The sequence below is a fragment of the Emydura macquarii genome, unplaced genomic scaffold (genome assembly GCF_026122565.2).
Source record: "Emydura macquarii macquarii isolate MOO-44397 ecotype Brisbane River unplaced genomic scaffold, CSIRO-AGI_Emac_v2 contig_2661, whole genome shotgun sequence".
NCBI lineage: Eukaryota > Metazoa > Chordata > Testudines > Chelidae > Emydura > Emydura macquarii.
This window is the reverse complement of record NW_027132798.1, coordinates 316,787-331,153: the sequence shown is the minus strand read 5'-3', so window position 1 is coordinate 331,153 and position 14,367 is coordinate 316,787. Positions and strand designations below refer to the sequence as shown.

The following is a 14,367-nucleotide window of genomic DNA, read 5'->3' as shown; positions in this document are numbered from 1 at the left end:
ATTACATCTCCCCAGGAGGGCCTGATGGTTGGCAATCCTGAACTGCAGGGCTGCCATGGAATACATTTTTTTCCCAAACAAATCCAGCTTTTTGTTGTCTTTGTTCTTGGGAGTGGAACCTGGCTGACTTTGCCTGTCCCGCTGGTTGGCAGCGTCTACCACCAGGGTTCCCGGGACTGGGTGAGTGAACAGTTACTTGAACCCTTTGGCCGACACACAATACTTTTTCTCAGCCACCTTTGACGCGGGGGCGACCGAGGAAGAGGTTTGCCACACGGCCTTAACAATTTTGAGGACCCTATGGTGGACTGGTAAGACCACTCTCACTGGGACAGCCGCCGCCAGCACATTGAAGAGGGTATCATCGGCCTTCACTAACTCCTTGACCTCCAGTCCCAAGTTAGAGGCCACCCTCTTGAGCAGCTCCTGGTGCGCCCTGAAATCCTCCAGTGGTGCCATGTGGTCCCAGGAGACTGCCTCGTCCAGGGAGGAAGAAGAGGACTGCCGAGGCGCATCCTACGGGTGCTCCCACACCTGACAAGGGATGCACCTTGAGAGGGTCCCTCCATGGGGTCCGACTCATCATCCGAGGAGCGGTGTCTATGGGCCTTCTCCTGTGCCGGGGCCATAGACTGCACTCCCGCTGACAGGGTGGATTGGGGCCCGGTCCCATCTGGATGCCCCATGGGGCCCAACAAGGCCATTGTTTTGGCCATTGTCCCTGGGGCCAAACTGGGGATGACTGTGCCACCTGTTGTGACGCCTTGTGGGGGCGTCAGCTGTCCTGACGACTGTGCCCCCTGTGGAACCCCGAACCACTAGACCGGCAGTGCCGTGCCCGTCCTCGGTCTTGGGTGCCATGCCAGGCACTGTCCTCTCGACGCCTCCGACGTGGAGGACAACGAGGACCGCCTCCGTCACCGCGAGTGGTGCCTACGGATGGAGGCGTGCTCCGAAGAGCTCTCGGTACCGGAGCTGCGTCTCGGTACCGATGACTTGCGGTTCCTCTTGCCCCTTGGTGATCAATACCGGCACCCCTCCAAACTCTGCAGTGCTGAGCCAGACTCGGGTGACCGGGTTCCACATAGGGGACTGCGCAGCGATAGCGACCAGGTTCTGCGCCGCCTCAGTGTGGGTGAACTCCTCGGTGCTCGGGATCTGCAGCAGGAGCTGTCTGAGCGCCACCTGGCGGACCTCAACCAGTGCCGCGTTGTAGCCTGCACTGCCTCCGGTGCCGCGGACCGACGTCGGTGCTGGGAGGGAGACTCCGCATCGTGAGTCGAAGCAAGCCAGCTCGACGACACCGACCTGGAGCGACTGCTGGGGGAGCATCCTTGCTCTACCCCCGGTGGCCTTCTGGCAGGAGATCTTCCTCCCGGTACCAGGGATCTCCATTGCCCTTCAGGGAGACCTAATGCGGGCTTGCCCTGGGACACCGGCCTCTTCTCCCTCGGCAGGGGGAAGGGTGGAGGTGGCGTAGGCAAGGCCAACAAGGCTGTTGCCGTCTGAAAAGCCTCTGGTGTCGATGGTGTCGGCAGAGCACTCTCCCACTCCCAGGAGTTGGGAGAGACTCCCTGACCGGAGATGCAAGCACCAGAGAAGACTCGACGGGCTGTGGCCAGTGCATCTCTGCACTCAACCATGCCTGTACCGACGGCACAGAGGAGTGTCCACGCTCTGCGCGCTGTCTCTTCTTCTTCGGCTCTGGGGACGTTGCTCGGTGCCGAGTCGAGGTCAGTGCCGGCGGTGCACTCTGCACCGAGGAGACGCTTGGTGCCGAGGTGGAGCAGGACGGCTCGGACGCCGGGTGGAGCGCTGCCTCCATGAGCAGGGCTTTTAACCAGACCTCTCAGTCCTTCTGAGTCTGCGGTTTAAAAGCCCTGCAGATCTTACATTTATCTTTCCTGTGCTCTTCCCCCAGGCACTTAAGGCACCGATCGTGGGGGCTGCTGAGTGGGAAAGCCTTCCCGCAGGAGACACATGGCTTAAATCCAGGCGACCGGGGCATGGCCCAGCCGCTCTAAGTCCCTCAGGGACTTCTTATCTAATTACGCTTAACACTGCTTAACAACTACTTAAAACGAACTAAAGTACTTCGAATAACAAAGAGTTCAAACAAGGGGAATAGAACTTGCTGAGAGCAAGGCTAGTTCCAGCAACCATCACGGGCGGAAAGAAGGAACTGAGGGGGTGTAGGGCCGGCAGTGCCTCATATACCACAGCATGTGCCTGGGACTCCAGGGGGCACCAGAGCCGGCCCTACGGGGGCTGCTAAGGGGAAAAAAGTTCTGGGAACCATGCACGGTGGCGTGTACTCACCTATAGTGGAATGGACACGAGCAATCACTCGAAGAAGAACCCCTTGTTGTCAGTGCTGGTCAGTGTGGGCTGCATGCGTGTCCCTCATGTAGCTACAGTCTTAGCTCTGCAGAGAGCCGAGACAGCGCTCACAATCGAATGCATCAACATGACCACAGATTAGCTGAGCAACGAAGGCACCCGGGCCAGGTTTATTGCGTGCGACACAATGAGAAGCGACCTACAGAGCATCTATGGGTCTGCTTCACAGATGAGTGCGTTGTTACCATGGCCTCAGCCCAATGGCAGGACTTTCCGTTATCCCCTGGGCCAGACAACATTGTTCCCTGACACCCTCTTTTATACACTGTCACAGACAATTTCGTTCTGCCCCCTTCGACGTCGGTAGTGTCCACCCTCTTGCCGTAGTCTAATACCACCCTTCACCATAAATAGGATGATTCGGGCAAAACCACTCTATTTGTCACCTTCTCAGACATTTCTATCCATCAAAGTGTATTTCAAGGGGTCAGGTTGTCCTTGTTCTCTCTTTGGTGTCAGGATGTCTTGGTATCTTCTGCACCTGCTGTGTATTTTTAGTAATGTTTTGAAAATGTGTATGTTTGCAGCATCAGTGTTTTCTCTGTGCCAGTTTCAGTCAGGTTGTAGGTTCACAGCCTGACTTCTGTTAACGTGGCTTTTTCCACTTCGGCCTTATGCCTTAGCCTGTTCTGCTAGGTTGCAGGCCTTAAGCTCTCACTTCTTATTACACCCCTAACAAGGAGGAACTGTGTCTTTATGCTGCTTGGGGCGAGGATTACTAGGCATAAGCAAAAGGGCTTAGCCGGATTAGCCCTGAAGGACATATAGAGCTTGCTTTATTATAGAAGCATCTATTATTTTTTGAAATTTAGGATTGGAACTTACTTGTGTGTGTGCATGTTTAGCTGTTTTAACCTGGTAAGTAACTCTTGTCTCCTTTTCCTATGTAATACTATCTTCAGACGGGTTAGTACAGGATTCGCTACAAGCATTGTCTTTGGTGTGAGCTCTAAAGTGCAATTGACCTGGGGTAAGTAACTGATCCTTTGGGATTGGAAATAACCTAAATATTGCTGTGATCTTCAATTTAAGGGACGTCTATCACAAAGGTACCTGGGTGGTGTGGCAGATCGGAGCACCCAAGGGACTGGGTGTGACTCCATGTGAAGGCTGTTATAGTGCCAGAGGAATTTACACTTGGTAACAGGTTGGTGAAATCTCAGTATAGAACTCACAGCCAATTTGGGGTTTGTGTGCCCTGGTTCCTAACAGTTTGCCCTGAAGTTGGTACCCACACTCTCGAGCCACTGCAGTTCAGCATGACCCTGCTGTTTAAAATCTCCCTGAGATACTAGTGAACCGGAAAGGGTGTTACCATCATGATAGGACATGACGACATCATCGGATTCTTTTCCCCCAGATACAGAACATTCTGCAGCACACGTCTGCCTATTCTGTATTATTATTGATAATTCTGCCATTTCCACCTAGTAATGGGCCAATGCCATTGTTAGAATTCTTTTTGTTCCTAGCACACTTGAAAATTCATTCTTATTATTCTTAGCGCTGCTGACCAGAGATTTCTCCTTATCCCCCTTTGCTTTCTTTATCACAGTTTTTATAACTCTTAGCTTCAGATTTATATTCATCATCATCAACTTCTTCTTTCTTCCATGTTTATCGCTGCCTTCACTTCCCCTCCAGACCTGGCCCCAAGCCTGAGACAGGACTCGCCCTGGCAGCTCCCTGCAGGTTCGGAGCCTTGCAGCCAGCTATTCACACCAGGGTCACTGCCTTGGGGGCAACGGCAAGCGTGGAGGTCCTGCTCCAAGTCAGGAGTATACAGGGGGATTTCCTCTCAGACCCAACCCCCCAGCTCCAAGCTTCCAGCCACCCAACTTCTGCCTGGAGTGCCCAACTCTGTGCTCCCAGTGGGGCCAGGGGTGTAGGCCACTGAGACGGAGACCAAAGGCAGTGACTGATCCTGGCCAGTCAGCCCTGGGACACCTGAGAGTTACACTGCACAGTGAGCATGCCCAAGGAGCCATGGACGCCAGCATGTCTCACGTAGCCATTTGGCCACAGCCCAGCCCCACTGGGCAGGAGCTGGCCTCTCCCACCTTGAGGATGGTGTCGCTGTGCTCCAGTAACGGATAGGAGAGCAGCTGGCCCAGCGTAAATTGCAGGTTGGCAGGGCACTTCACGCCCATTGCTGCAAGAGAACACAAGTGGGGTTACTGTCAGCACACAAGTGCACAGACCTTCTTGCAGAGACTGCAGGCCACTCACAGGCAAAGCTGGGAGGCCTCAGACCACAAGACATGTTCACAGATTTCAAGGCCTGAAGGGACCATTAGCCCATCTAATCCAAGCTCTTGCATGGCCCTGGCCAGCAAGCGATTCCTGTGTCCAGCGTGTAAATAAGAGCTGAGCCGGAGCAAGGCTTTTAGAAAAAGCCTCTCCAAACTCACAGTGATGGGGAACCTGCCCCATCCTTGAGGGAGGCTGCTCCATGACTCATTTCACACCCTGGTAAAGATCTGCACCCTATTTCCAGTCTGAATTTGTCTAACTCAGCTCCCAGAGATTACAAAGCCAGCTGGCCTCAGAAATCTCTCTTCATGTAGGCACTTGTAGACCAGGACCCTTAACCTTTTCTGGAATAAACTAGACTGAATTCCTTGAGTCTCTCCACTCTAAGGCAGGTTTTCCAGACCTTGAATCACTGTCACTCTCCACTGACCCTTTTCCAATTTGCCAATGCCCTTTCTGCAGTGTGGACACCAGAACGGGACACAGCATCCAGTGATGGTCTCATTAAAGCCATATATGGTAACCCCACCTCCCTGCTTCTCAATAGCACCTGGCTAGCCAGCCCAGGATTGCATGCGCCCTCTCAGCTAAAGCATAGCCTGGGTTCCCCCAGACCTTTTCAGAGTTGTTGCTTCCCAGGGTACAGTCCCCAGCCTTTAACTGTGGCCTGCATTCTTTGATCCCAAGGAGATGACCTGCTGTCTGGCTGTATTAAATCATAGGTTGTTGAAATGAGCCCACTTTACCCAGAGGTCCAGGTCGCGCTGTGCAACTGACCAGTCCTCAGCATTATTTACCACTCACTACATTTTGTGTCAGCGGCAAACTTTGCCAGCAGTGACTTTATATTTTCTACCAGCTCACTGATGATCACAGAATCATAGAATATTAGGGCTGGAAGGGACCTCAGGAGGTCATCTAGTCCAACCCCCTGCTCAAAGCAGGACCCACCCCAACTAAATCAAACAAAGCCATTCACCCAAGATCAGTGGTAGAGCTGGGAACAGACCCCAGGTCTCCTGACTCCTAAGCCAATGCCCTAACCACCACACCATACAGCTTTTGACGCTGTGGAATAGCATTGGGCAGAGAACTCCTCCCTGAAGGACCCACTAGAAATGCCCCCACCACCACAGCAATGTCACCTAGGTCTCACATAGTACTGTCCAGCAGGAGATCTCAAAGCACTTCGCCTTTTTACATATTTATCCTCACAATGCCCCTGGGAGGCAGAGCCAGGCTATTACCCCCATTGTACAGATGCGGAACCAAGACCCAGAGAAACTAAGTGACATGCCCAACTTCACACAAAAATCTGTGGCAGAGCAGGGAACTGACCCCAGGTCTCCTAAGTCGTAGGCTGGTGCTCTGACCACAGGATGATCTTTCTCATCATCATGAGATGATGTTCCCCGTTCCTGATGGCTTTCTGTGGTCTACCAGGTAGCCAGGTTTTAATCCATTTAATGGGCTACCCTGATTTTGTATCGTGCTCAGTTTTAATCAGAATGTCATGAGGAACTAAGTCAAACACCTCACAGCCCAAGTGTGTTACATCAACACAGCTCCCTGTATCACCCAGAGCTACGATTGTATGGCATTTGCTTGCAGGATCTAGTGCATAAAGCCATGGCCTCGGCACCACTCACGCTGCAAGGCCACAGACCCTCTCTCTTCCTGGGCCAGCCTGAACCGACTTCATAGAATCCTAGAAGATAAGGGCTGGAAGGGACCTCGGGAGGTGTCTAGTCCAACCTCCTGCTCAAAGCAGGACCAACCCTGACTAAACCACTTGTCCAGGCTAACCGTACCATAAACCCTACCTCTTCCCAGGACATGATGCCCCAGCCAGCTCCAGAAGCTCTCTCCAGACTGAGCATCCCCCTCACCCCTCTCCTAGCCAGCACTGAGCTAAGCAAGTTCCTTCACTTTCTCCCAGAATCTGCCTCTCCAGCCCTGCTGGAGCTGCTCGCGCTCCCGCCATTCGCTCAAGGCCTTCTGGGCCTGAAGGCGCCCGAGCTGAATGCAGGGCCCCAGGCATGAGGCATTTCCACAGAACTGTCCCCTCTCTGCTCCGCATTCCCCTCCCATCGTGGAGGCCATTGAAGATGCTCCCTGCAGCTCACCCATGAAGATTTCCCTCCAGCAGCTACTCTTCATGAGTGGGCTGGCCAGCTTCTGAAGCAGGGGCAGAAACTGCTGGAAGCTAGAGATCACGTGCACACAGGCCTGCAGGATGGGGTGATCAGCAGGCAAAGACTTTTCCATGTGGGATGCTTCTCTCTCCCATTCAGCTATCTTCTCCGTGGCCAGGGGAGCATTGAACTGTTAGGACAGAAAGACCAGAGGGTGCTCAGATAGCCCCTGAGAAAGGGTGCGTCCCTCAGCCAAACCCGTCTAGGCTCAGGAAGGGCATCAGCAGAGTGTGTGTGTGTGGGAAGAGGCCAAATTTGGGATAACAAGTGAGGCTGCGGGTTGGGAGTGAGGGGCACCGGCAGGGCTGTGATGGGCGGGGAGGGGAGGGGCTCAGAGCTGGGCTAGCAGGGGCTGCAGGTTGGCAGTGAGGGGCAGCGGCAGGGCTGTGATGGGAGGGGAGGGCAGGGGCTCAGAGCTGGGCTAGCAGGGGCTGCGGGTTGGCAGTGAGGGGCACCGGCAGGGCTGTGATGGGCGGGGAGGGGAGGGGCGCTGGGCTGGGCTGGGCTAGCAGGGGCTGCGGGTCAGGAGTGAGCGGCCCCGGCGCAGCTGGGAGGAACTCAGGGCTGGGGTAGCTGTGGGTCCAGGTTGAGGGGCAGGAGCTAGTGCTGGTCATTACCTTGCTGAAGGCAAGGCATTTCCATTCAGTGATCTGCTCGGAGATGGTGCGGAGCAGCCTCCACACGTTCTCGTGGGCCTCAATGAGCCCCCGGCTCCTGGCCACGAAGGAGACGTCTGTGCTCTCCCCTGGGATGAGCAGGGACATAAGGATTAGTCGGCTGGATTCTTGCCCACACAGCCAGCCAGGCAGAAGCACAGAGGCGACCCTGGCTCACAAGCGCTATCCAGGACTCACATAGGGTGGAGGAGACCTGGGTGGAGAGCCACATGGCCCTGGGGACACAGCGAGGTGGTATACGACTCTCGGGGTGCACTCGCTACACGTAAGGGGGCATTTCCCTGGGGACAGGAGGGTGTTTGCTCTGGGAAGTAATGGGACATGTAGGGCGCCCTGGGTTCTGTCTCCCCAGCAGGTGCAGACGGGGGCCCCATTGCTCCCATGCCTGTGAGGATCCTCTGGGAGCGGCACAGCTCGGCCACACGGCTGGCCATGGCCTGGAAGCAGCGGTGCAGCTCATGCAGCTCTTTCTCCATTGCACGTGGGCTCTGTGAGGGGTCCAGGAAACGCCCTGTGGTGGCCATGGTCAGCAACTCCTGCAGCTCCCCTCTGGCTCTCTGCAGCGAGTCAACGAGCTCAGCAATAATGCTGAGGCGCCGTGAGACAATGAAGTCCGAGGCCTCCTGCTGCTGGTACACGAAGGCCTCCCAGGTGTCCAGGAGCTGGGGACAGAGGCAGACAGCAATCAGTGGGGACAGCAGACAGATGCATGCAGGCTGTACCCTTCTGCTCTTGCTGTGCTTGGAGTCCTACGATGAAGATTTAAAATGGGAAACCAGCAGAGCTGTGACTGGAAAAGGCTGTTTCGGCTCCCCCCGGACACAGCTCCCAAAGGAAGACTTGCGGGGCAGTCGAAGCCATGGGCCTGCTGAGCAATCACTGTTGGTAACTGGGGGCTGTCCTCCCACAAAGGGGGTCTAAGGATGGAGAAAACCGCAGGATTCCACCCCAGAAAGGTGAAGGCTCAGGACTGACAACTGGAGGGCTTCGTTCTGAGACGTATCACTGACACTGAGCAGCTGATCTCCAGCCCTGCTCTGGCCCCCAGCAAAGGGAGGCCTCGGCCTTACTTCTGTCCCTTCTAGGCCCCAGCACGGAGAGACCTGAAAGCAATTTCAGCAACACTCTGGGCTGGGCACACCAAGGCCACGTCTACACTACAAGCTCAGGTCATGTTGGCATACAGCTGCCGAAGTCAGTCCATGCATATTTAGTTGCTTGCGTTGGCACTGTGTGCACTCAATGCAAAGCATGGTGCACCATGGGTAGGTATCCCAGGGTGCCATTGTGATGGGTGCCTGCCCCACAGTGGCTGGTAAGGGGTTAAGAGAGCTCTAGAGAGGCTGTGCAGGAGGCAACCACTTAGAGATGGGCTGAGAGGAGCAGCCAATCAGGGTCCAGCAGCCCATACAAGCAGAGAGGCAGTCACTCACTCCCTGCAGCTCAAGGGGAGGCCTACCTGCCCTGCAGGCTGAAGACAGCTAGCACTGGAGACAGAGCAGTGCTGCAGGCAGGGGCCGGGGAGCTGAGGACACTTCCAGGCGGGTTGCAGGGATTTGCAGCCACTTACTGCTGTCCAGCACAATACTTTTCAGGACATTTTTGCAATGTGTTGGTGGATAGAAATGATTCACTCAGGGATCTCTTGGAGCTACGGTTCAAGTTCCCAGCATTCTATTGTCTCCATCCCACAATGCCATCTATATCCTGTAATTTTTGCACCGGTTGTTAAAATCCGAAACCAGCACGGCACGTTTCAGTATCTGCCGTCTCCGATGGAAGCATGGAGCCCACGGAGCTCTGCACAATTGTCAAGAACATTGCAAATACAGAATGCACCATTCTCCTGCATATGCAGACCCGCAACAATGGGCAACACGAGGGTTTCTTCAAGGACAATTTGCTAAGAAAGATGACAAAAAACAATTCAAGGTAGTTGGTGACATTCACAGGGCAACTACAAACGCAGCGATACTTCTGGGTCCAAGAAACAAGCACGGACTGAAGGAATTGCATAGTAATGCGGGTTTGGGATGATGATCAGGGAAGGTGCATGACATTCATGTCACGGATCCATAGGATCAACACTACGGCCCCAGCTTTGGAACAGTCTCTGGGAGGACCCCCCCCCCAGGGGTCTCACTTGTCCTCCAGGGTAAATCACACAGCTTCACTGCCTCCTTAGATCAGACTTCTGGGCTTTCAACACTCCTGCAACAGACTCGTGATGGAGACTTGTCCATTCTTCAGGGATTAACGCACCTCACCCAGCATTTGCAATGGCACTCACACAGTGTTGTCAAAACAAGAAGCTCGTGGAAAGGCCCGCGGTTTTTAGTTCTAATAAGTAGTCCAGAATTAGCGGGAGGGGTGCTAAAAGTGCGTTAGTGTGTTTTGACTGGCACCATGTACAGAACCTTTTGAGTGCAGGTTTTACGCACAGATGGCTTCCTGCTATTAAGTAATATATGCTGGACCTGTTCTGAACAATTCAGTTCCTGCTGATGGAATCAAGTAGGAACCAAGCCATCAGGTGAAGCCTGTCCAGGTGGGGATGGAGAGCCCTGTCCCTGCCTAGAGACAAAAGATCCCTTCCCGTAGGAAGGTGTTGTGTAAATCGAATCCACATTCTCATCGCTAGGAGTACTATGGTTGCCTGGACCACACTGGGACGATCAGTATGACACAGGCTTCGTTGTGATTAATTGTGTGTACAACTCTTGACAGTAATGGGATTGGTGGGAACACACATAGTAGTGACGCTCTCCATTTGAAGAGGAAGACGTCCCCTAGGGATTGGGGTCCTATCCCAGCTCTCGCACAAAAGTGGGGGCATTTTTGGTTTGCTGTTGTTGCAAATAGGTCTATCGTTAGGACTCCCCATCGCTGAAATATAGCATGTAGCACTGTGTCGTTCAATTCCCATTGTGTTCTTGAAAGAATTTTCTGCTCAGCATGTCTACCATTGTTTTCATACAACCAGGGAGGTCTGAGGCCGAGATGTTTATGTTGTGGCTTATGTACCAATTCCACAGTCTTATGGCTTCCGTACCTTGTGAGTGGGATCAGGCATCACCCTGCCTGTTTACGTAGAACATGCAAGCGATGTTGTCGGTCATCACCTGCAGTGACTTGTTTGTTATCTGTGGAAGAAAGCGTAAGCACGCTTTGTGCACTGCCCGTAACTCAAGTAAATTGATGTGCAGACGAGCTTCTGTAGATCACTGCCCCTGGATACATGATGTTGCATATGGACACCCCACCCAATTAGCGAGGCATCTATTGTGATCATCACTGATGGTTGTTCTCGTGAGAATGGTATCACATTGCAGGCGTTTTCTGGTTTTGTCCACCCACGTAGTGAGTCTTTGATTTTGGAAGGTAGTACCTTTGTTTGTTTAGAACACAGCCATCCTTGAAGGCAGCGCATGTGTAACCACACGTTGTACTATGAACGTAGTGGCTGCTATATGCCCCAACAGTTGAAGGCAGGCGTGTGCTTCAATGGACGGGCCAGTTATAATTAGAGAGATGATATTTGTTAAGTGTATGGAATCTGTATGTTGGCAATGATGCTCTGGCCTCTATGGAATCGAGGTGTGTCCCTATGAATTCCAGTTGTTGTACGGGTATCGTGGTGGATTTCTGCTTGTTTATTTGCAATCCTAGACTTTGAAAGAGGTAGATGGTCCCGGGTGTGGTGTGTAATGCCTCTGATCATGTAGGACTCCTCAAGACGCAGTAATCTAAGTATGGGAATACGATTATCCTGTGTCTGCATAGGTGGGCTGCCAATGAAGGAATCGTCACTGTGCAGGGTGTCTTGTGATATGAAAATACGCACCATGGAGATTGAGGGCTGAGAACCAGTCCCCTTGTTCCAGTGCTGGGATTATTGTGGCTAAAGTGACCATCTTAAACTTTTGGAGACGAACAAATCTGTTGAGCTTCCTAGATCCAGGATGGGCCTCCAACCTCTGCTTTTTTTCTGTATTAAAAATAGCGGGAGTAGAATCCTTTCCCTCTGTACTGTGGCAGGACCTGTTCTACTGCACCTAGTTGTATGAGGTGCCTCACCTCTTGTTGTAGGTGCTCGTGAGGGGGTCCCTGAAGAGAGACTGGGAGGGAGGTTGGGTGGGTGATATGGATGCGAAGGGGATAGAGTAGCCCACTCAGATGATCTCTAGGGCCCATCTGTCTGTGGTAATTTGTCGACAAGCTGTTGTAAAATGGGCATGATCGGTATCCAAAGCTTCACGTAGTGATGGTTGTTGGCGCTGAAATGATGGTGAAGCTTTGGTCAAGGGTCAAAAACCAGAGAACCTCAAAACAATTTTCGCCTGCGATGGTTGCGAGAACGATACTTGGGTCTGAGTCGGTCTCCTTTTATGAGGTCTCTGCTTCTGCCTGTATGACTCGAATGGTCTTTGTTGGTGAGTGAATGAAGGTTCCCTGCACTGGTAAGGCTGGTACCTCTTACACTTAGGGGCAGGTGTGTGTTCATGGTCATTCTTAGAGGTGCTCGAGTCCTTCATGGAATGGAGTACCTCGCCTGTTTTCTTGGAAAATAGTTTTTCCCCTGTCAAATGGTAGGTCCCCTACCTTTACTTGCAGGTCTCTTGGGATACCTGACAACTGTAGCCAGGATGCCTGGAGCATGACCACAGCTTTTGCCGTTGTTCGGGCTGCTGTGTCCGTGACGTTGAGAGGATGCCTGTAGAGAGTACGTTCGAGTGACTAGATGACCCTCAATTACTAGAGCCTTAAATTGTTTGTGTCTGTTTTCTGGTAAGTCGCTAGCAAATTCGCTCAATTTGATGTAATTATCATGATCATATTTTGCCAGAAGAGCATTGTAATTGGCCACACTAAACTGCAAGGTTGCAGACGAATAAATTTTGCAGCCAAACAAATCAAATCTCTTGTAGACTTTGTCCTATGGTGTGGACTTGTATTGTGCCTGTTTGCTCCTTTGGTTCACTGCATCCACCACCAAGAAGTTTGGAGGAGGGTGGATAAATAAAAATGTCATGCCCTTTAGCAAGGACATAATATTTTTTATCCATCTTTTTACAAGTTGGCGGAGCAGCAGCTGGCATCTGCCACACAACCTCGGCGGGTTCCATTAATGCAGGGGTGTATTGATGTAGATATCGCAAAGAGCCACATGTCTCTGGTAAATTTCACTTCTCTTACTCTCTGCCGAAAATTCAGGCTGCTGATTTGAGGAAATTCAGTCTATTTCGGCACAGCTGGTCAATTTCGCTTCTCTTACCCTCCCCCACAAATTCAGCTGTTGAGTCTAGGCTGCAGCTGGTCAACTTCACTGACAGTCTTAAAGAGCCGCAAAGACCAAAGAGCCGCATTTGTATAAGTAAAGAGCCGCATGCGGCTCGCGAGCCGTGGGTTGGCCACCCCTGAATGCATCTTTTATTGGCAACGCAATCTTCATGTTGGTCAATGTATGTAGTGTCTGAAAGAGTGTGTATTGGCTTTCTGCTACTTCCTCCAGAGGTATTTCTTGGCTTAGTGCCACCATTTTGAAAGATTCCTAAAATTGTCTGAAGTCATCAGCCCTAGTAGGAGGTGGTGGCATTATAGCCTCATCGGGAGAAAACGAGGAATTATGGGGTGGCATGGTGCCTTGCTGTGCCCCTTCATCTGTCCCATCTAATAGGTCTTCTTGTACTTCAGATGGTTCAGGTTCAGGTGATGGTGGAGATGATCTTAACTCATCTTGGGGTGATGTTATAGGACGACTAAGTTGGGCTCCATAAGCAGCCTCCTGATCCCCTGGAGGCCATAGCATAGGGAATGGCTTTTGGGGGTACATCCATGGTTGTTTGCACCACTCTCTCATCATTTTGTCCAGCTGGGATCTTGACTTTGTGGTAGACATTGATTCACGTCTAATGGGGGAGAAGTGGTGCGGTGAAAAGGCACCTTTCTGTAGGTTGTCTTCCTCATTGCTTGAGAATGGAGTAGTGATGGGAGATAGTGGAAACTCAGGTGCCATATGGTCTGGTGACATGTTGGTACTGAATAGCAGTGAGTGCGGCGTGGAAGATACAGTGCTGTCTTCCACCTCACATCGTTGTTGTTGTTGTTTCAGTACCATCGGTGCTGGTGCAATTATGTCAGTCAGCACGATACGCGGTGCTGCTGTTTTGCCTCCAGCTTTCCTTGGTGCTGTCTTGGTCGGTACTGATGTTGGCTGTGCTGAAGGTGGAGGTATAGGTGCCATAGTGGGGTCTCAATGCCGTTTTTGCCAGCACCAATGGTGCCGAGGCAGAGTGGGATTTGTGTCTTGGCTCCATTAATTTCCGTAGGGACTCAGCTGATGTCCCAGTACAGAGGGTGCTGGAGGTACCCGGAGGATTGAAAGTGCTCACCTGTGAGGTAGTTAGCACAGAGGGCAGTGACCTGGCCAGAGACTGCTTCTTTTTGGGTGTGTCTCTATCAGGCAAGGTCAGGGCTCTTCTCAATTTTGTGGAGGAATGAACTTTATCTTTCTTCTGTCTTTCACTGGACTCTGGTTCTGAGGCAGATTTGAGGAATTTAGAATAACAGAAAATTAGGGTTGGAAGGAACCTCAGGAGGTGTCTAGTCTAACGCCTGCTCAAAGCAGGGCCAACCCCAACTAAATTATCCCAGCCAGGACTTTATCAAGCCAGGCCTTAAATATCTTTTAAGATGGAGGTTCCACCACCACCCTAGCATTCCAGTGCTTCACCACCCTCCTGGGGAAAAAGTTTTAACTAGTCCAACCTAGACCTCCCCCACTGCAACTTGAGACCTTTGCTCCTTGTTCTGTTGTCTGCCACCACTGAGAACAGCCTAGC

General features: G+C 52.3%; 1 protein-coding gene across 1 annotated transcript in view; it reads right to left on the bottom strand.

Annotated features, from left to right (window-relative positions):
• Positions 1 to 14,367, bottom strand: part of DNHD1 (dynein heavy chain domain 1) — a 100,888-nt gene that overhangs the window by 64,669 nt on the left and 21,852 nt on the right. The window contains exons 14-20 of the mRNA XM_067564648.1: positions 9,293 to 9,428; positions 8,596 to 8,606; positions 7,889 to 8,187; positions 7,271 to 7,673; positions 6,571 to 6,978; positions 5,869 to 5,875; positions 4,461 to 4,552 (exon numbers count right to left, since the gene is read on the bottom strand). Of these exons, the coding sequence (XP_067420749.1) occupies positions 4,461 to 4,552; positions 5,869 to 5,875; positions 6,571 to 6,978; positions 7,271 to 7,673; positions 7,889 to 8,187; positions 8,596 to 8,606; positions 9,293 to 9,428 (1,356 nt within the window). The remainder of the gene's footprint in view (positions 1 to 4,460; positions 4,553 to 5,868; positions 5,876 to 6,570; positions 6,979 to 7,270; positions 7,674 to 7,888; positions 8,188 to 8,595; positions 8,607 to 9,292; positions 9,429 to 14,367) is intronic.